General features: G+C 39.1%; 1 protein-coding gene across 1 annotated transcript; it reads left to right on the top strand.

The window, feature by feature from the left end:
• The first annotated feature begins 1,069 nt into the window (after positions 1–1,069).
• On the top strand, positions 1,070–17,209 carry LOC135767136 (macrophage mannose receptor 1-like). Its single transcript, XM_065276768.1, has 4 exons — positions 1,070–1,562; positions 1,651–1,980; positions 2,379–2,479; positions 17,038–17,209. Exons 1-4 carry the CDS (start codon positions 1,097–1,099, stop codon positions 17,173–17,175), a joined length of 1,035 nt encoding a protein of 344 aa, XP_065132840.1. The 5' UTR covers positions 1,070–1,096; the 3' UTR covers positions 17,176–17,209.
• The last annotated feature ends 5,914 nt before the right edge of the window (positions 17,210–23,123 follow it).

Below are 23,123 nucleotides of genomic sequence, written 5' to 3'. Positions count from 1 at the left end.
CTCAGAATGTTTAGACCTCCATCAGTCTACACTTAGACAAATTGCCTATAAATGGAGACAGTTAAATACTGTAGCTACCCTTCCTAGAAGTGGGTGCACAGTCAAGATGACTCCTAAGACAACATGCAGAATACTCAATGAAGTAAAGAAGAACCCACGAGTAACAGCTAAAGGCTTGAAGACATCATTGGAACGGGCACACAGCTCTGTTCCTGAGTCTACCATACGCAAGTCTATGACAGTACACCACGGAGGAAGCCGCTGCTCTCCCAAAAAACATTGCTGTGAGCCTGAAGTTTGCAAAAGAGCACCTTGGCAAACCCCAGTGCTACTGGGAAAATATTTTATGGATTGATGAAACAAAAGTTGAATTTTTTGGGGAAAATGTTATGGCGCAAAATGGGCACAGCTTACCAACATCAAAACATCATCCCAACAGTGAAGTATGGTGGAGGGAACATCATGATTTGGGCTTGCTTTGCTGCCTCATGGCCTGGACCACTTGCCATCATCGAGGGTAAAATGAATTATTAAGTTAAAAAAAATCCTACAGGATAATGTCAGGGTAACTGTCCACCAGTTGAAGCTCAGTAGAAGTTAGTTGATGCAACAGGACAATGACCTTAAGCATTGTAGTAAATCCACTACAGACTGACTTAAGAAAAACAAAATGCGCCATTTGGAGTGGCCTAGTCAAAGCCCAGACCTTAACCTGTGAAAATGACCTCAAGAGAGCGGTTCACACCAGACATCCTAATGTGTCTGAGTTAAAGCGGTTTTGTAAAGGGGAATGAGCAAAAATTGCTTCTGAACGATGCGCAGGTCTGATTCAGAACTACTGAAAGCGCTTGCTTGAAGTATTTGCTGCCAAATGAGGCTCAACAAGCTGTTAAATCCAAGGCTTCACTTACATTTTCCTCCAGCACTATGAATGTTTAATGGGGGTTCTCAAAAACGACACAAGAAACTAGAATTATTTGTGTGTTGTCTATTGTTGTTACAAAACGTATGTAAATTGGAAGCAAACTGTATCCATTCACAACAACCCTTGCGTGCAGTGATGGTGAAACATCAGCGAGGAGCTGTGACAGAAGTTATGTTTCTGCTGCTTCTGCTGTCAGGTTGGTGTCATCATTTAAATCTGTTTTCACAAGTATATGTGTGCACATGCATATATTTAAACATGTTTATTTTAACAGGACTTCTGTGCAGCGCTTCTGGTCTTTGGCGAGAGTATCAGTACATAAACATAAGTATGACATGGACAGACGCTCAGAGTTACTGTAGAGAGAGATACACTGATCTGGCTACTGTAGACTCGATGGATGATGTGAACAAGATGATGAATACAGTGAATGATGGGTACAGTGGATCAGTGTGGATTGGACTGCAGAAGGGAACACAGAGTAATTGGGTTTGGTCAAATGGAGAAGATACCATTTCACAATACAGTCCATGGGCCCCAGGACAACCTAGTGGTGGAGAAGATTGTGTTGTCTTTAAAAATAATACTTGGAACGATTTACCATGTGTAGACACATGTTGGTTTCTGTGTTACAGTAGTAAGTAGTCAGTTTATTAAGTGTGTTAACATTCGGTTTAACTGAGAAAGTTGAAATCTGATTTTTATTTTGCATCTTTCAATTGAAGCTACTGGATATGTCAGAATATATGAGGCGAAAAACTGGACAGATGCTCAGAGTTACTGCAGACAATATCACACTGATCTGGCCACCATCCACAACTCTGAAGAGCAGAACCAAGTAAATGCAGCTGTTGGAAATGAGTGGGTATGGTTCTGGATCGGTCTGTACAAGGAATCTTGGCAGTGGTCTGATCAGTGGAACTTCACCTTTAAAAACTGGGCACCAGGACATCCATTCATAAGTTCTGGTGACTGTGCTGCCATGTCAACAACTGATTCTGGTAAATGGGTTCGATACAGCTGTGACCAACAGTACCCTTTCATCTGCTATGGAGGTGAGTTTAACAAATCATTTACTTATAGCCACATAAATTTTTTGTTTGAATCACATGCAGCAAACACACATAACAGTTACAAAACGTATAACTTAAATGCAACACTTTTTATAAAAGCGTCTGCCAAATGCGTAAATATAAAATTACTTTATGAATCACAAACAATTGTGATTTGTGTAACTGTATTTGAAGAGTTTTGTTCCAAAACAAGATATCTCAGTTTTAAATTTTTTGTCAAAACATGTTTATTATTATGTTATCATGTTTTTATTGTGTTTTATTGTATTACTTAGCTCTATTTTTTTAGTTATGAAGGCTCAAATCTAAACAAACCAATTGCAGTTTAATTGATATAACTCTTAATTTTTTTAAAAAAAAATTGCTTTGTTTTTCTGTAGAGGACAAGTTAGTTAGAAGACAGACTGTGAGACTGAGCTTGTCCAATGATGGAAATCACAACATGAATGATCCTTCGGTACAGACTGCCATTCTGAATGAGGTTTGTCTCGGTCTTATATAGACTGTCTTATGAGATTTATTCATGTTAATGGCTGCGTCTGCAATTGCATGATCAGATGAAGACTGTTTAAACATTTTAGTATAGTTTCAACACAAAGTACGAATGTGGATAATATGTCTAAATCTTGCCTATTATTGAACAAAAAGAAAACTGTAGTTATGATTTTCACTAAAAATCCCATAAAACTGGAGCGGTCCAATGTGTTCCTGGTGAGAATGGAACTTGACATTGTAGAGGAGTTTAAGTACCTCGGTGTCACACTGGACCAAACACTCTCATTTAAAAACACATTAAACTTACAGCGAACAGAATCTAGGGCTGCACGTTTTCAAGTTTTTAATTAACCGTTAACCGACACCCTTAGCGGTTAATACTCGGTTAACCATATTATGCGTGCCGCAACCCAGAGATACAGACACACGAGAAAGGGGTAGTTAATTTTTAACACCTTTAATAACTGGTTGAACCACATTTAAAATGAAATTAATTTATAGAAATAAAACGCAGTGGTAAGGACAGAGCAGTTTAAGTATGTCACTGACGTTTGCGTTCGCGGGGATGGTAGGCTGGGTAAAGGTACTCGCAGGCTCCGCGGCCGCCTCTCTATGATGCCCGGGGTTGGCTGGGTTTGTCGCGATAGTCTGTGAAACGGTGATTAACGGTGCTTCAGCCTCTCACCGGTTAGATCACTTGCCTACCCCGACACCTTCTTTCACCGTCGTTTTGATATTTTCTTGTAATTAAATCATCTAGTTTTGTTAGAGAGAGCAAACACTTACAACTGAATGTGTCTGATGCCTGAAGCGGAGCTGAACGCGCGTCACGTCACAGAGTAGCCGCAGGTGTCAGATTTCATTTATTTCTGTCAGAGTTTGCGAGGCGAGCTGAATGACCAGACGATAGCAGAAGCCGCGTGCTTACTCGTTTTTGTTATAATGTACATGATGTTTAATATAAGCAAGATCGTTTTGTTGTATTTTTTTATCAAGAAAAATAATAAACCCATCATTCAAGCAGCGCTTTATGGAGGAGTAGCCGGTTGCACTGCATGGAACTGGTGAGTTCTGCGAGAATTACCTGCCCACATTGACTCAAGGACTTAATTAAACCAGCTGTTGCACTCGCATTGCACGCAAATTCATACGCTTTTTAACGCAGCTTACGCAAGCGCTGCATTTAAACAGTTGCGTAATTCAAAAGTGAAAGTAAAATGCGCACGTCTGCATGCATTAACAGGTGGGAAAATTCTGTCACCTGATGTCACTTAAAGTCGCAATGAAATTTAAATGAAAAACTATATATATATTTTTAATATTGTGGTATTATTAACAAATGACTTATCTGTGAGCTTCTTTATTTTTTAAAAATTCGTGTGTGCTCATAATCTTTAATCAAAAATGCAAATCTCTTCCCCTCCTCAAAACGATCTCTCTTCACTTCCGGTCAAAAGTATGGCAGGTGGGCGGGGTCCGGGAGAAGATCGCAGCGATTAGCAATTAGCAACACGACCCAACTTCAAACGATCCAATCAGATCTAGATGGACAAATTCAAATCCAGCCCTGCCTTATTTCAGCTCAAAAGCCGTTTCATTCGGATATACGTCACCACGGGGAAAATAAGGCAATCACTACTTCCGTTTCATGGCGACTTTAACCGAGCAAAATGTTTCACTCGGTTAAACAATTCTTAACGGTTAATCGGTTAATCGGTTAACCATGGACACCCCTAATGGAATCAAATTAAATTGACAAAACTTTAAACAAATTAGGCCATCAATGGCTGTTTCTCAATTCTAAGAACGCAAAGAACAGACCTGCGTTCTCGTGGAGATTGGTCTTGCCAGGCGACCTTGGAAGAACGAACTCAGAAGGTCGCGAGAACACAGAACGCACTTATGAGAATTGAGATGTGTGCGATCTTCCTGCTGGTCACGTGACCTCCCCAGATTTCAGCGCGCAAGTCTGCATTCGATGCATCCTCGATATCAAGAACTCATCCGGGTATTTTCATGTGTCCTCTGTACTTGTGTTCATGAGAATTGGAATTGAACTTCAACTGTTAATGATGACGTAGAGCGAGGACACAAGGATGCAAGATCGCTGAAGAACGCATATTGAGAAACAGCCAATGACTATTACTTCTGCTAAAATGTTTTTACATTCAATGATATTTTCACATATAGATTACTGCATTACAACCTGGTCACTCACTGGAAATACAAATTTAAAACCCAAATATTTAAAAAAATATTTGATCAAAAACCTTTGTCATTTCATTAGTGTAATATTCTTTGAGCAAATACAATATGCTCAATTTTGAAAATTTAAATTTAATTTTAAAAACTGTTGTTTAATTTATAAAGTTTTTCATCCACCATCACTTTCTACATACATTAAACCAAGGTCTGACAGAGGTTATTGTACCAGAGCTTTACTCAGAGGATACATAGAGATCCCGCATAGAAAAACTACCTTTGGACAAACTGTACTGTCTATCAGAGGAGGTCAATTTTGGAACAGTATTCCAACAAACATTAGAGAATGTCCAACCTATTGTACATTTTAAAACCATCTTAAACAATTTCTTAAAAGTTCCCAGCTCTGTCATCATTTTAACTAGTCTTTTTGAAGTAATATAATCTGTCTGAATGTGTGTTAATGTGATTCTTGTATGTTTTTGTTTTCCTGCCTCGGTACTACAGGTGAAAATTAGCATTTATGCTATAACCTGGCACATTTACAGTCTTTACAGTAATTTTAGACTGTTCATTAATGTGCACTGTCCCGACTAAATAAATAAAATAATAAAAAAATAATTTCGGGTGTACTAAATCCGCCATGTTGATACATCACATGACATACGTCACCATAACAAAAATGTTGGTTATTAACTGGAATGACATTAAACAAGGGGAATTTAACCACAAGGGACAGCTGTTTAATATGTGGATTTGCATTTGAATAAAGATGCGTTACCGCTTTCGGACATTTGTGAAAAAACAACACCTCTCCATCTTCTTCGTTGGGTAACTCCTCTCCAGGGATCACAGGAAAGCAAGGCTGAATCCGAAATCGCATACTTACTGAGTAGGTACTGAATTTCACTGAGTACCTACTTAACGAGTGCTAAGACAGTACGTACGTTTGCGTTAGTATGGACAGCATCCGCCATGTTGACGTTATCATGTGACCTAAATTGTAGTAGACTTGTTCGAGTTCATGCAGAACCACAAGAACCGACCAGAGGACGACATCACAATACCGCGAAGCGACTCGAAATCAGACTTCTCTATATGATTTCAGGAATTACTCTCGCGGTGCTTTGATGTCATTCACCTGTTGGTTCTTGCAGTGGTGCATGAACTCAACAAACCAAATACAGGCATGAAAACGTATGCGTGTGTATGAGGGACAGGTGCACCTGATTACATCAGTAACTTGACAACTCTACTACGGTCTCTGTAAGTGTTACAGATATTATATTACACATTATTTTTTAGTGTACAAAAATTTGTAAAACAAGCAGATTGTAATTTAATATGGATTGTCAGATGACAACTGATTATATAAACTTTAGTGAAGCAATAATGCTCTTTTATTTACTTATTTACTTACAGGAAACATGAATAAAAAATGAATGAATAAAACCATCACAATAAATGAAAACGTAGCCTATAGAAGTGAATACCATATGAAACAAAACTTTATTCAAATGTATTTTTCTAACAAACTATCACATATTTACTGCCATCTCAACACAGTTGTGACAATTCTGCAGCTTTATTTTCATGAATCAGCTGAGCACTTTGTGGTATATCCTGGGTCTGTGCGTGAAGTCAGGGTACTGGAACAGCCCTGTGTAACATATTGAAATCACCCAATTGGCTGGTCTCCGGAAAGCTGGGATAGAAGTGTCCCACCGACGCTTGCTTCCAAATCTGGGTGAACTCAGTAGGGCATCCGGGGATTTCTCGGCTACTAATTTCATGGATACTGAGGATTCGGACATACTTCTCTGTTCACGTACTGTTTCCCCTACTACATTTTCAGTAAGTAGGCGGTTTTGGATGATACTTAAGTACACGTGCCTCTGAATCTCGCAAGAAATAATCCAAAATCCTGGTAATACCCTATTAGTTATACTGAGGTTTCGGACATACTATTTGTTTGCCTACTGCTTTTTGCCTACTATATAGTATGGCAGTTTCAGTTTTATAGGATGCGGTTTTTGATTAAGCCAAAGTCTCCATAGATCTTGCCAGAAGTAGTTGGTCATCCGGGTACTTTTCGCCTACTCGAATACTATGAATTCAGACATACTACTTGCTTCGCCTACTGCTTTTTGCCAACTATATAGTATGGAAGTAGGCGGTTTCGGACGCAGCCAATTTGTTGAATTTTGTCGTCATTTAAAGCTACTCTATCCATTAGCTCTCATTCATAAAACTCAACAGTTACATGTAGTGTTGCTTTCGTCAATGAAAAGTATGACTAAATATAGTCGTCAATGAACCTTTTTCACGTAACGAAAACTAGACGTGACGCAACGAATATGCTGATCATGTGACGATGACTATAATAAAATGTATAATGCAATATTGTTGACAAATAAAAATGAGACTAAAAGTGGTTTACAAAATAAAAACTAAGCTAAAATATCTCTTCATTTTCGTTGACCAAAACGAGCAGAGACAAAACGTTACAACGTTATTTCGTCTTTTTAGCCATCCCAGCATCTCTGCTCCCCGTCACCTGACTGCAGATTATCACGTGTATTGCCGCAGATTAATTAAAACATAAAAGTACAGCGAGAGCGAGTAGAAAGCATGTGGAGCAGTCTGCTGTCGCAATGCTTTGATATCATACGCCTCCGTTTGCACAGTAATGGGCGTTTTACACGGTACGCGGCAACCGCAAGTGTTTAGTTCTTTTTTAGTAGGAGACGTGCGGAAAGCGGAGAAACGGGGGCTGTTACAGAGGTGAAGTGGAGTTGGCCCACATGCCTTGCTCGTGCACCCAAAATCCTTCCCCTTTTACGGACACAACTCTTCATTGCAGGCGCTATTGAAGATAAACATATTTCCAATAAATGCTGCACTTAACGCTTCCACTACACGAGAAAAGCTGTAGAAGACACAGCATTCTGGCTCCAAATGTAAAAGAAAAGTCCAAAATAAATCCCGTGCATCACTTTTATGTCAGTTCAACAAGCCTGTTAAAATGTATAGCGCTCGGCCGAGATCCTGATTAGCCCGTTCACACTGCCCGTTGGTCTGAGGGTGATAACGTGAAGATAAGCTGGCCTGTGGCGCCAATCTGTCTACAGAACTCTTGCCAAAAACAGGTAATAAATTGGGGACCCCTGTCAGATACCACATCAGTAGGCAGACCATGTAAGCGGAAGACATGTTCAAATAATATCTGGGCCGTTTCTTTGGCAGAGGGCAGCTTGGAAAGGGGAATAAAATGAACCGCCTTGGAAAAACGGTCCACCACCATCAAAATAACGGTGTTGCCTTTAGAATTAGGTAAGCTGTTAACAAAATCTATGGCTAGATGTGACCAGGGGAGGGAGGGAACAGAAAGGGGTTTTAGCAGACCAACGGGGGCTTGATGACAAGTCTTATTGCAAGCGCAAAACTGACAGGCTAATACAAACTGTTTGACATTTGACGCCATAGAGGGCCACCAAAACCGTTGGCGGACGGTAGCCAACGATCTTCGAACTCCAGGATGACAAACAAACTTGGACTCATGACCCCAATGGATGCCCTCGGAACAGAGCGCGTCGGGAACCCACAACCGACCCGTCAGGCACTCAGCTGGCACTTTCCCCTCTCGGACGGCCTCCCTCAACCGCTGCTCGATTCCCCAGCGGAGGGCAAACACCACCTGCCCCTCGGGGAGGATGGTTTCAGTCCTTTTAATGCTAGGGCTATTGAACAAGCGAGAGAGGGCGTCGGGCTTTGAGTTTTTAGAACCCGGCCGGTACGAGAGGGAAAAGTTAAAACGGTCAAAGAGGAGTGCCCAACGAGCCTGTCGCGAGGTCAGTCTCCTGGCTGAACGGATGTACTCGAGGTTTTTTATGATCCATCCAGACCAGGAAAGGTTCTGAGGCACCCTCCAGCCAGTGACGCCATTTGCCCAAAGCCAGTCTGACGGCCAGCAACTCCCGATTACCTACGTCGTAATTGCATTCGGCTGGGTTTAACCGGTGGGAGAAAAAGGCACAAGGATTCACCTTCCCATCCTTGAAGGACCGCTGGGACAGAACGGCGCCTACCCTGACATCTGATGCATCAACCTTAATAATAAACTGAGCCGTAGGATCTAGAATAGAAAGCACAGGAGCAGAGATAAACCGGGACTTTAACATATCAAAGGCTTCCTGAGCCTGAGCCTCTCTGTTCCAGCAAAAACTCTCCTTAGTGGAAGTGAGTGCTGTAAGAGGTTTACCAATCTGACCGAAATTTCTGATGAATCGGCGATAGAAATTAGCAAAACCCAGAAATCGTTGCACCTCCTTACGATAGTCGGGGATTGGCCACTCGGCGGCCGCTTTGATCTTAGCAGGATCAGGACGAATCTCCCCTACGGCAATGACAAAACCCAGGAACGAAACCGACTTCCTATGAAACTCGCACTTCTCCGCCTTAACTGATTCTCAAGCAAATGTCATAAAACTCTGATAACTTGCTGAGTGTGTGCCTGCATAGAGGGGGAAAAGATGAGAATGTCATCCAGGTACACAAAGACAAACTTATTAACCATGTCTCTCTTTAACACGTGCTGTCTTTAACCAGAGCCTGGAAGACGGATGGAGAGTTCGTTAGCCCGAACGGTAAAACTGAATATTCAAAATGTCTGGAAGGTGTATTAATCGCCGTCTTCCACTCATCGCCCTCTCTGATGAGCATCAAATGATAAGCATTTTGCAGGTCTAATTTGGTGAAGAAATGTGCTCCCTGCAAAAGTTCAAAGGCAGTAGACATTAACCCTCTGGGGTCCGACCATTTTGGGACACTGTCAGAGGTTCTGACATGCTCTTACATTTGGTCTTTTTTCAGTTGCTTTAAACATATTAATGGCAAGTGTCTCATAACACTGCGTTCAGCACAAACTGGGCTAAAATATTTTATGAGCTACATGTATGTACATGTTTGTATTTTTGAGAGAACATTTTTTAAGTCACTGATATAAGTCCACAAAACCCATACTAAACATGTTTTAACAAGACTTCTCTAAACAGAATTTAATAGTCTAGAGTTTTTTCTTTAAAATGATGTGAAAATCATCCTGCCAACTCATTCACATAAAACAATATATTGATTTAGAAATTGTAAGACACTTTTTGTTTAGAGTGGCCGTATGCGAGAAGGATTGATTGACAGCTAGCAAACAAAGGCTGGCATAATGAGCTGCATAATGAGCTGCATAATGAGGCAGGAGGGAACTACAGTAAAGAATGTGAGGACAAATAAATGTATACATGTTTGTTTGAGGTTTATTAAGAAGTCAACTCTTTCACTGTCAGCGTTTTTAAAAAAAGTTGCCAGCCAGCACCAACGTTTTTCATGATTTTCACAAAAGTTTAATGTCTTCCAGAAAATGTTCTTCTTCAAATATATAAACATACAATTTACCAAATGAAAGAACAGACCCTCTGCTTTTAAACAAAAAAAAAAAAACGTTTCATCCTACCTTCAGTAGTTCTTTTGTAATCAGCTTTTGAATATGGGTAGGTTTGTGCAAAAACACCACATTTTGAGAAAAAAGCAGAGATAATTCCATTTTTGTGACGGACTTTTCATAGAGTTCCCCTTCAGAGCGATCTTTAAAACAGACATGGACATGCAGAAGTTCCGGGTTTAAAAAGTTGGTATTGCGGAAAGACGGAAAAACTCGTCATTGGCGGGGAAGCGTTGTCTCTTGATTGACGAGATATCTCGTCAATGGCGGGGAAAGAGTTAACAATATAATCAAAACAGAAATGAAGGTCAGTAGGACATTTTCAGTTTATTTGGAAACAAACTCTATTCAAAAACTTAACTTGTATAAGAAACTGATTGACAACAGAGCTGTAAACTTCATGTGGCTCATGTTACCATATAACTTTATGTCCAAAAAGTGTGAATATGTTTTTCCACTTCATAGTTTTGTACTGATGAGAGGAATGCAGACCTGTAAGAGAGTTATAAACAGCTGGTAGCATAAATTGTCCACAGAAATACCCTTACATACATAACTGATGGGTAAATATCACTGATAAACTATCATGCACATAAACTAAATTCAGAACATCTCAGATAAACATCTGCAGTGATTAGTTATATAATAAGCTGTTTTCAGATGACTGTTTTCAGCAGGGCATGAAATTAACACCCGACCACGCGCCAAATGCGGGTGGATTTTGCAATTGGCGGGTAACACTGTCAATCTACCAGCCACATTGGCGGGTAGCCAATGCGAATCAGTGATGGCGCGGGTCATTGTATAAACAACCCACTCCCGACCGACATTTTCAACTAACCCGCCCCGCCCGCAATTGTTCGAAATAGTTTTTAAACTCGACTGACTGACCGCGGCCTGAATATCATTAAAATATTTTTGGATGACTCGTAACCGGCACCCGCTCATTTCTTATCAACCTGCGCATATCACCGATGCAAATTCATTGAGAGAATGCGACTGCTGTTTCGCAACGTTCATGCGATTGGAAAGAAGATGAGGCACTTCTCTGACTACGTTTGGATGTGCGAGTAAGTATTAAACTGTTGGTGAGATGGGATGAGAATGCAATGCTGACATATGCTACTGTACAATCACAGTTGCACAGATGTATAGTGCTGCTGTGACGGATCAGAGCTCTTGATGTGTAAACTTTAGAGAGAGTTGCGCTACTATGCCTTATACTGTAGTACATTAACATACATTTTGCGAATATAGTAATGAAAAACAACGTATGTGCGGCGTTAATGTGCGCAGTTTGTGCCCCCTCTGTCTTTGTGTACGTGCGCCGGTTTAAGGGGACTCAATAGGGCACATCGGAGATATGCGTTCCTAAAAGCATGCGTACATAAAATCTTTCTGCTCTTGACAGGGCACATACAAACAAAATGATCTCAACAGTATTCATTTTCTAATAAAACATTTCTTTATGTCTTAAGTGTATGTATAGAGAGTCAAAAACCAGTCTGTGTTCGTCTTAAAGAGACAGTAACCTCAATTAAACTACTTAAGTCTGTGTCATTAATGTTAATCAAACAACGTAAGACAAAGAGAAATTCACTTTTGTAGCTCTGAAAAAAATTATATTTAATTCATACCATAAAGACAGTGTTATAATTCACTATTCGGGCAAAAAAAAAAACTGGCTGGTAAAAAGTCTCTGTGGCAGGTGGATTTCTAAATCCACCTGCCACAGTGGCTGGTGGTCAAAAAAGTTAACTTCAGGCCCTGGTTTTCAGATTTCAATCCCCTTATCGTCTAGCTTCTGTTTTAAACGCGTTTCTGTAAGCGAGTATAAACTTTAAAAACACATCGCATATATCCATGTGCGCGAGCTCGCGTCTCCATGTAGCTGTGTCGCGTGTAAAGCGCAATGTATGGAATGCGTTGCATGTAAACTTATCACATTACAGCAGATCCCGCAGTGCAGCATTACTCAAAGTTGCCATGAAGGATACGAAAGTGAATAACTGTGTCTAACACTGTACAACATGTAACAGATATCTGCCATTACGGGAGGTCACGCGTAGTCGTTTGTAAATAAGCATGTAAACATTGATTCATATAACAGCACACACTCAAAAGATCCTGCAGTGCAGCATTACTCAAAGTTGCCATGAAGGATACGAAAGTGAATAACTGTGTCTAACACTTTAAAGCATGTAACAATGAAATTCGCCATTATGTGAAATCACGCATCCTCCTTTGTAAACGATGCGAAAGTTTTTCAATCCGAAGCGTGCAGTCTGCTGAGGTTGCTTGTGTAGGCTGAACTGTACAAGCCATAAGCATATTACATGATAGCAAATATAAATGAAGACAAATGATTTACATCAAATGATTTCCTCAGGAATAAATCCTCCTCCATTGCGTCTTCCATTGTTCTTCTTCTTAGGTAACGTTAAAGATAAACGCTTCTCTTCCTCAATGTCCAGACATAAATAAAGATATTCCTCACGTGTGTGTATAAAGTTTATAATCCAAACATGCGGTAAAGTCTTTAAATCTGATAAAACTTTTCGCTTTATTTATTACTGTTGGAACTGTTAGTCTCTTCATTACCATGTCAACAGCGTGTGCCGCCTGTGGGCATGACCGCATTAAAGATAATGAAGTCAGCCAGGAAAAACAGTACTCTCTTTACTTCAATGCAGATTATATAAACAGTCAACATTTGTTTTTGATTATAATTAAAATGTCAGGCTTTCTTTGGATGTGTGTATCATGTTTGTGTGACGAGTATTCGCGGAGTTTCAACTGATTTTTGAACGTGATTTGAGAGACAGCTGGCAGAGACAGAAATGTCCGAATGCGCACCCTGGTTTTTTTCTTTATTTGACAAAAACACAAAGATCTATTGTTATTGTGAATGTACACTAATCAAAGAGGACCCTTCACAGTTTCAAATGATGTCAAACACGTAAGAGTATTTTAAGTTGATTGCCAGATATGTGAAGACTTACGGGTGGAGTGCAATGGGTAACCTGCGCTGTCTGCTTTCCCTTCAGAGTTCAGATGGTTAAAGGTATCTCGAGAGGAACGGCAGGAATTCCCCACTCCCGGGCTAAATCAAAGTCCAAAAAATTCCCCTCTGCTCCAGAATCGAGAAGAGCACTAGAGGGATGTTCCCTACCCTCAAACGTCAGTAGGATGGGTAGTTGGGTGCTGGAAACAGAGGAGATTTCTTGAACAGCAGTGCCCACCAGGACTCCTGGACTTACCGTTGGGCATTGTCTTTTACCGAACAGTTCCGTGCCTGATGTCCAGGTTTGCCACAATACAGGCAGAGTCCGTTGTGCAACCTCCGCTCTCTCTCCTAAGAAGTCAGTCTCATCCTTCCTAGCTGCATCGGTTCGCTCATAGGTGGGTGGGTTGCTGACATGGGGCTTAGGATCAGACGAGCGGCGAGGATCAGAAGCCTCCAACCGCATGCGGGCGTTCCACCTTCCGTGAGGTGGTAGAGGGCTGAGCGTCCTGCTGTCCCAACTGGGTCCTTTGTTGTGCCAGAGCAGTGCATACGTTGTCTACATCCGCTGGATCCATCAGTGGCGAGTTCGTCTGTCAGGAATTGTATATAAAAATACACTGAGGCGAGGATCCGGATGTAGATGAAACAAATTTTAATAAATGCTTTAATAATCGAGTGAGAAAACCACTGGGCTGAGCCAGGGAGCAAAAAAGTCAATAGAAAATACTGGAGATCACAACCGCCGTGCTGGACGTAGAAAACCACCGAACAGAGTCAGGGAGAGATGAGGAGACCATTCAGCAATTAAGGCAGACAGATAGCTGGACAGCGGTCACGACCCGTCTCAGTGCTGCTGGGCAGCGGGCATAACCAGAACTCAGGACAGCAATCGGCAATGAAGGCCGACAGAAACAGCGTGGCAGCGGTTACGATTCCTCTCAGTGCTGCTGGACAACGGTCACAACCAGGACACGGAGCTGCTGGACAGCGGCAGGGCAGATAAAGGATGATCAGGAAACCGGAGCGCAGGGGAGCGGAGGTTCAGTAATCCTATGAGAGATGGCAAAGCAGAGACAGCAGACAGAACAGGCAAAAAAAACAATAACAGACAAAAAGTCAAAAAATACTAAATAATCCATAAACAGCGAACACAACTGGACATGAACTAAGACACACAAACAGGGATGAACTTGCGAGGAGCAAGGAACACAGAGAGATTAAATACTAAATGAAATAGGGAGAAAATTAGTAACAGGTGAGGGACGCAAGTGTAGAAAATCAGCAGTGATGAGATCGCCCTGGTGACAGACGCGCACGTGAGGAACTGTCAAAAACACAAAACAAACACAAATACGATGAAGAGAACAGACAAAATGGTCGTTCACACCAAGATCGTGACAAAAACTTATAAAAACTAAAATGACAGCTTGACAAAAAAGACTAGACTAAAACCAAAATTAAAACAGGCTGCCAAAAACAACACTAGTTACATGCATATAAAATCTGTACACTATTAAAATAAAGCTGCTTCTCCGTGCCATAGAAGAGACATTTTTTTGCTGTAAAGTAAACCTTTGTACCTAAAGGGTGCATATTAGTACCTCAAAGGTAGATATTGGTATTATAAAGGTACATATCTGTATCTAAGGGCACACTCACATTATACTTAACCGGACCAAAACGTACTCGAGTATGATTGTCTCCACTCTCCGGTGCGCTACACTCACAATTTAACAAATGTATTGCTCATGGTTTTCATAAGAAACCTTAATGTATGTGAACTTGATTTGTAAGTGTACTTTGGGGTTGGACTGCTTGCGTTTCTTGGCTTTCAGCGGTGAGGGTGGACGCAGCGATGTCCTCTGCTGGCGTCTGTGTACAGGCAGATCCACCTCCCGTTACACGGCCTGGCCGATTTATGCTGGCAAGCATTGTAGCGCTTGCGGCGCAACGTCCTGGGACTGATGAGACAATTGTGGCTATTTCCTCCCACGCCTGTTTAACCGACGCTGATTTGGGCGGATTTCTCCCATCCCCATACAAAACAACTTCTGTCTTTGACTGCTCTTACAAGAACGTCGGTCTCCTAGGCTGTGAACCGCTCCTGGCGTGCGTCTGGTAAATCCATCATAATAATAGCAACCGCCATGAAACTTGCGCACTTGCGTTTAAAGCAGACATATCATGCTTTAAAATCTGTCCTTTTTACATATAAATCTTCTATTTGTGGTCTATGTAAAGCGAAACTGCAATGCTTGGGTCTGAATTCCTCATTATTATAGCCCCACAGGCCCCCTTTCTACCCCTTTTCTGATGTGCATCTGAGAGCAACTCGTTTTGGTACTGTCTTTTTAAATGCACGTCATACCCTGCCCCCTCTCCAGGTTGCAGAGGTGACACTCGGTTAAACTCCACCCCGTTCGGCCATTTTTGTAGTTTTATAGCAGAGATACGATTATCTAGCTGCACAGAAACTTTTTATTTACTCGTTATTCACAAAATGTCAACAATGGAAGACTTGTCCATCCAGCCTTATATGTTCGCGCCAGAGTCGGAAACAGACTGAGAGGAAAATGAAGACGACGAACCTGCAGAACAACGTCTTCATATGGAGGTATCGCAATGGTGTGAGGCTGCAGCCTCCGGAGGTCGCATATCTAGGCTGCATACGTCATCAAGACGGTCTTATTTCAGAATATTAACAATTATAAAGTTTACTATTATTCTTAGTTAATCGTAAGTTGTTGTAATATGCTCATGACTTGCAAATGTGATGCTCAGTTAACTTAAACCAGGCTTGATGCCCAAAAGCGATCTCCGCAGGCTGCAGCCTTCGGAGTGAGAAACAGCACTGCTAAACCATGACCACCGTGTACTTTACTTTTTTACTTTAAGTTATAAACTGCTTACCGAAGTGCTCTGCTCGTCGTCTCCAAAGAAGTAATTGACCCCTCAATCAGACGAAGTCTATCGGCAAATCCTTCTTTATACTGGCGGAGATTGGTGAAGTAGTTATCCTTAAAGTGCCTCGGGCACACAAAAATGACTTTACCCACAGATGTGAGTACATTTCTTACGCTCTCGTAACTTCTGCATCCTTGAGCTTGGACTACAATATCGCAGCGAGAAATATAAAATGGCGGATTGCTCGTAGTGTTGGGCTGGAAGTCGATGTCCTTATTTAGCAGTTCCGCTGCAAATACTGTGACGTAATTGTTCAAAAAACGTAATAGATAATAGAAAAATCAGAACCGGTTGGAAAATATGACCAAAACAGAATATAAAGATATCAACAAAGCACCTGAAGAGACTAATTTCAACTTTTATGTACTTATAAACACTACAAATATACAACAAAATGCATTTAAGAGCCAAGAAAGTGGATTTAGCATGATATGTCTCCTTTAAAGGGAATGTTGGATGACATTCTGATTGGTTTATTTGACGTTACGCCCAAACCACACCTATGAATAATGAACCTACTTCAGACCAACCCCTTATTGATTTGCGCCTTCCGCAAGAGTTATTTCTCCTGCCGGGAAAGTAGCAACAGCTCCCAAGATCTGTCCACAAAGTCACTTCCGCTTTGCGCTTCGCACTTGCGTTTCAGATCGTTAAAATAGGGCCCTATGTGTGACATGTGTGATATATACTGAATAGCTCAGTGGTAGAGCATTGCGTTTGCAGCACAAAAGGTCATGGGTTGGAACTCAAGTACTGATAAAAATGTATAGCTTATAATGCTTTGAATAAAAGCGTCTGCCAAATCATAAATTTATAATATATATTGTTTATGCCATGATTTTTTAAAAGTTTTGTTTATTTTTTTCTGACCTACAAGATAAGTGAAAAGCTGAAGATCATGGGGCTGAACGGCTTGAAGAGTATAAGCTGGAAAAAGGATGAAGTTGGAAAGGTGTTTCATCTGACTGGCAGACAAACAAATTTAGATGATGTATGTAAATATATTAGGAACTAATCATCAATGTATTTCTGTAACTTTAAAACATACTGTACTCTGAGAATACTAAATAAATTATGTATCATCTTTCAGATGAAAACAATTTGAGTTATTAAAAAAATGTCCTGGCTCTTTCAAGCTTTGTAACCTTAGAAAACAAGAAGCTAATTATTATGGTTTATACATTTTTAAATATGGATATTTTTCTTTTACAATCGTATGGATTACCCTCAAAAGGCCTTTATTAATCCACCTGGAGACGTTGATTACTTTTGTGAAGGATGTATGTGCTTTATTGGGCTTGAACATCGTGAACCCTGTTTTTTTACCATAATAAAGCTTGGAAGAGCCAGGAAATTTTCTTAAATAACTCAATTTGTGTTTATCTAAAAGATGATGGACATGTATCTCGGATGGCTTGAGCTTGAGTAAATCATGGGGTAATTTTCATTATTCGCAGGAGTCTCGCTTTGGGCTCTTTATGAATGCAATTTATTTTGTGTGAAGTAGATACAATAATATCTTTCTTATTTGTAATAGAAATTTAATTGACAATGTTTATTAATACAACTTTTAGTTATTACAAAATAGAAGTTTATTTGCTGATATTCTGGAGTATAACAAGAACAGATCACAGATGACTGAACTGTTATAATTATTTATAAACTGTAGATGCTTATACATTATATCATATTGAACTAACTTTGCCTAACCTGAGAACAGATTTGATGCTACCTATTGGCAGAGTAGGCAAATGCCTAGTGCCTCAAGCTTGGAGGGGGGCCTCCATAATGTGCGCTAGTCCACCAATCACTACTGACAGCAATACACAAAGTTATAAGGTGAGTTTGACTTTATGTGGCGCCGTAATGAGAATGATAAGCAGACTCCTCTTTATGATTTATCGAATCACTTTCGCCTTGATGTTCTTTGTCTGTCGGTTCTTGCAGCGCAGCATAAAGTCAAAAAAGCCTAGCCTATATGATGAACAGCATTCAAAACTCTGCAGCTGACTGACTTTAAAAGTGACAGTGCAGGACATGATGCAGGTATTTTGAAATGATTGTAATTCATTGTAAAAATAAACTTGGCTTTGTTCTGTGAATCAACGTCATTTCAGTACATATCAAACTTGCTGCTGCTGACTCTGTTCAGACACTTTGAATGCATGTGCACGATAGCATCGCTTGGGGAGCTGATTATCAAAATAGTCAAGTCATAAAAGTACCTAAAGTAAACTGTCTGTATATCTTGTAAGTCATCTACAATTTATTTTAGTTTTGAAATCATGAAAACATGATGAATATATATATTGAAAAATTATCCAACAATTTAATTATTCTGCTTAGTAGTTTGTTTGTTCAACTTCCAGTAGTAGCTGATTTGTATGGATATTTAAGCATACACTGTATAAGGTATTTAAATAAGGTTATGCAATGCAATAAAAAACAATAAAAGATAACTTGTAACAGATGCGTATTTACTGAAATAATGTCTAGGTGTTCATTTGTATTTTTTTAGGGTTAGGGTTTTTGTTTTGTTATCCCAAAAATGTTTTTTTTTTAAATAAATGACTGCATCCACAACAACAAGAACTTTAACCTGCCTTAAAATGCTTAAAGGGACACTTGACCCATTTGCATTAAGCTTTGTTTAGTTAGAACCCCAGTCATGTTTTTGAATGGTCATGCATTATTTCCTCAGTTGCCGCTGAGACAGGAGAAATACAGATTTCAGTGTTGCACTTCCTTCTTTCAATGTTGTAAAAATCATCATTTTGCATCATTGAAAGAAGGAAGTCCAATATCTTTGTTGAGGGGGTGAGACTACAAACACCCCTTTTCTCGCTCAAATAGGCACCAAATTCTAAATGTATTTTACATTTCGACTACACACTACTGACACACTTTAAACAAAGATTAATGTTTCTACGGGTGAAATGCTCCTTTAACACATGTGACTTTGCATAATTTCAATTTTAACATAAATTGAATCCATTGGTTAACTTAACAAAAAAGAAATGTAAAGGGGAAAACATGTTAGATCACTGTAGTGCTTAAATGATTTCTTACAGGGTAGGAAAAACACTTGATGACACTTTCTCACATTATTCAGAAAATTGGAGTGGTGTGAGGGGCCTTGTACATAAATTTTCCCAAGGGCCTCCAAATACAATATTTAGAACCGGACCTGCCTGGGAATATTAATTTCCTATAATTAATTCTTTTAATGTGAAGTTAATAATGAGCAAAAGTTGTCCTTAATATAATGTGTACAGTATGCATAGAACAGTGTATACATCCGTGTTGGTAAAATAAAAGTAAAATAAACATTACATAGAAAGGCATAACCCAGCAAACATTGGTCCAATGGTAACGTTGTGTCCCTGGCCAAAAATAGTTGCGGTATGACGGCATAAATCGGTGAAAATATGTTACACAGAACATTTCATAAAAATGCATTAAGATACATTTGTACATATCTATAGTTCTATGGGGTTGCATGTATAATTGTTACTTTGACTTTTAGCTAGTGTACTTCTATATATATATACCCTGTGAATCGGTTGTACGAGGATGTCACTAGGTGACGTCTTTTACACGTGCATTTATAGTCCATCGTGCCCCTCTATCATAAACCTTATATGAAGTCATTGTGAACTATGCAAATGCTGTGCTTACACCTTACTGCAATAATTAATTTAAGTGCACAAAGTGTTTTTTAAGAAGTTGTGAATAGACGTCCACTGACGTCGTTTACATGTCTAGACTAGACTAGTAGGAAAAAACATAGGCTAATTAACTTTATGAAATACACGATTTGTATACAAAGTAAATATATTAACTTTATCTTGTTTAAATAAATTATAATACAAGTGTCCAATGTGATTGCAAAGCCACAATGCATTTTAGTCATTATTCAACCTATTTTATTATTGAATTTATGCCTATTTTTAAATGTAAAGCAGATATATATCCGGTCACCATTTAGGTCTGAGTTGGATGTAATTTCAAAAACTGTGATGCACGATTGTATTAACAAAAGATAAGTGATAAATCTCGGGATATTACAAAATCACGCGATATGATAGATTATCTCACGACGTCACATGTTCTCCTGGAAATTCCGCCACATGCAACCACAAGGAGAGGGTGAATTTACGAAGGAGTTTTGTCTATATATTAGATAAAATTTACTGTTGGGTAAGTACATTTTGTATTATTTAATTAACATGCTTAAGTTTTACTCGTTTGACACAAAGGAACTGAAATAAACGTTGCCAGAATTGTCCACACAGGATGATCATTTGGCATGATGGAATTGTAATGAATTAATTGCCTAAACATTGCACATGTTAAATACTGTTCTGTAGTATTTTGAATTTGTATTGTATTTTGTTTTGTACAAAGGAAAAGCAGAACCTAATCCAAATAAAAATGAATAAGCTGTTAAAATGACTGTGTCCTACCCATATCCTCCTCCAAAATATAACCATTCAAAATTCAAGCCAGGTAAATACCTCGGTTTGAAAATACACTTAAACAAATGGGAGTTGGTACCCCACAATATGGAAACTACTGATCTCTTGTTGATGACAAATGTTCATTCTTGTGCTGCAAAATTATTCACCATAACCAAGTATCTCTCCTTCAATGTTTATTAATCTGTATATGAAACAGATTTTTATATAGCAAAGTGCATTTTGACATGCAAATTATTTTTGTGGTGACAAATAGCATGGACTACGGGTGCCAATATTGACAAAAATTTCAATCTTGGTAATTTTGGGACAAATGGTGACATAAGATACTGAAAATAGCCCTGCATTTTCATTTAATACTTCTAACATGCAGATGAGATATCACAATCACCTTTAAAAGGGGTCAAAGTACATATGTGAAGTTTTAGCTCAAAATACCCCACAGATAATTTAGTATAGCATATTCAAATTGCCACTTTATAAGTGTGAGCAAAAAATGTGTCGTTTATGTCAAACTGGCTCCATTGACGCATTGACATGATTTCCAAGGTAAATTTGCAAATGATTCATGAAGTCATACCGCTGCAATTATTATAGTTATGATCGCGGATGCGCTGGTAGAGAAAGAGAACGAGAAACAGCGGCCCGTTAAGATTAAACTATTACGTAGCTATTATAGGCATTTTTGGGCTAGACCTCTGGGCTACAGGAAAAGTTTTGTTTTGTGCAGCCACTTTTGGCCCGCGGGCCGCCTATTGCCGTCCCTGCCCTAGTGATTCGAGTGCTGCTCTGTCTCTCAATAAATGAACTTAGTGGCTCAGGTACTAAATGATTAATGCACTTGTAAATTAGTTTAAGAAAGCAAAAGTTGCTAAAGCTTTCAAAATTCATTAAATTATATATTTTTTAAATGGTACAGTGATGATGTCATATTGTTTTTTTGTCCATTATTTTTATTGCTCTGTTGTATACAGAACGTATACATTTGGTTGCAAAGGGAGTGGCTTGAGCCCATGCTGTCATGCAATACGATATATGAGGAAAAAATCATGGCATGCATGTACAGCAGGGCTGCCTGGTGCGGTATAAAACTTACATTTACATTTACATTTAGTCATTTAGCAGACGCTTTTGTCCAAAACGACTTACAAGTGAGGTAAACAATAGAAGCAATTATGGCAACATAAGAACAGCAATACATAAGTGCACTGGAAATAGTCTCATCAAGTCCAACACAATATACATAGCCAAGGGTATGTTAGTATTTTTTTTCTACTTCTAATTAATTTAAAACAGTTAAGATTACTTTGGGTTGTTTTTAAAATCTTCTTTATGTGCTTATCAAATTTTAGTTGTGGATCTAAAACCAATCCTAGATATTTGAATTCTGTGACTGGATTAATTTCTTTATTTTGAAAATTAACATTAAATCTTCCTTTTAAGTCAAGTTTTTTAATGGAAAAACACATGGAAACTGTTTTTGTGAAATTTAAAACTAATTGATTTTGGATGAGCCATTGTTGAATGTGAAACATACTTGTAGATAATACAGCTGCAGCCTGCTCAGGTGACTTGGCGGGTGCATAAATAACTGCATCATCTGCATATAGCTGACATCTGGCACCCGAGCAGTGCAGAGGCAAGTCATTTATAAAAAGACTAAACAGCAAGGGGCCAAGTATAGAAACTTGCGGAATGCCCATTTTTATGTTTGAGAGTGCAGATATGTTTTGATCAACTTTAACACACTGCTCTCTAGACTGGATATAAGATGTAATCCACAACACCGCCTCATTTGAGAAATTAAAATTTAACATTTTAGATAAAAGCAAACTATGATTGACTGTATCAAATGCCTTTTTAAGGTCAATAAATACAGCTCCCACCACATTACCCTTGTCCAGGGACTTTTTACGTTTTCAGTTAGACAGCAGTTTGCAATTTCTGTTGAATAACCTGGTCTAAACCCAAACTGGTGAGGATGAAGTAGCTGTCTGGCTTCTAAATGGTCACTCAATTGCACTACTACAACTTTTTCAATAATTTTAGAAAAGACTGGTAAAATCGATATAGGACGATAGTTACTCATTGAGTCTTTGCTGCCACTTTTAAACACAGGAGTAATTATACCTTGTTTCCATGCACTGGGAAATGTACTAGTTCTTATCGAAAGATTAACAAGGTGGGTCAATGGTTTAACACGGACATCCTTGGGCAATTCTTAGACTATGGGCACTTTTATGTCCTTTGATCATATTTTATAAAAAACATTACATTTTGAAAAATTTACACTTTCATAGTTAACTTTACAATGTAAGTACTTTAGGAACTTTTTACAAGTAGTCTATGAAGATTTTTTCACCTTTTTAAACATCATTATAGATGCAAATATTGCTGTTTTGTGCTTGTCCCACACCCAGACTTCTGATCTTCAATCATGAAAAATAAGTGTAAAAAAATGATTTATCCATTTTTTTTTAATATG

This window comes from Paramisgurnus dabryanus, chromosome 6, assembly GCF_030506205.2.
Source record: "Paramisgurnus dabryanus chromosome 6, PD_genome_1.1, whole genome shotgun sequence".
Lineage (NCBI taxonomy): Eukaryota > Metazoa > Chordata > Actinopteri > Cypriniformes > Cobitidae > Paramisgurnus > Paramisgurnus dabryanus.
The sequence above is the reverse complement of the archived record's forward strand: the minus strand, read 5'-3'. Positions and strand labels throughout refer to the sequence as shown.

Coding starts and splice junctions, on each gene's coding strand:
- LOC135767136 (XM_065276768.1), top strand. CDS start 1,097: ATGTTTCTGCTGCTTCTGCTGTCAGGTTGGTGTCATCATTTAAATCTG. Junction 1,981..2,378: donor CCCTTTCATCTGCTATGGAG/GTGAGTTTAACA, acceptor GTTTTTCTGTAG/AGGACAAGTTAGTTAGAAGA. Junction 2,480..17,037: donor AGACTGCCATTCTGAATGAG/GTTTGTCTCGGT, acceptor CTGACCTACAAG/ATAAGTGAAAAGCTGAAGAT.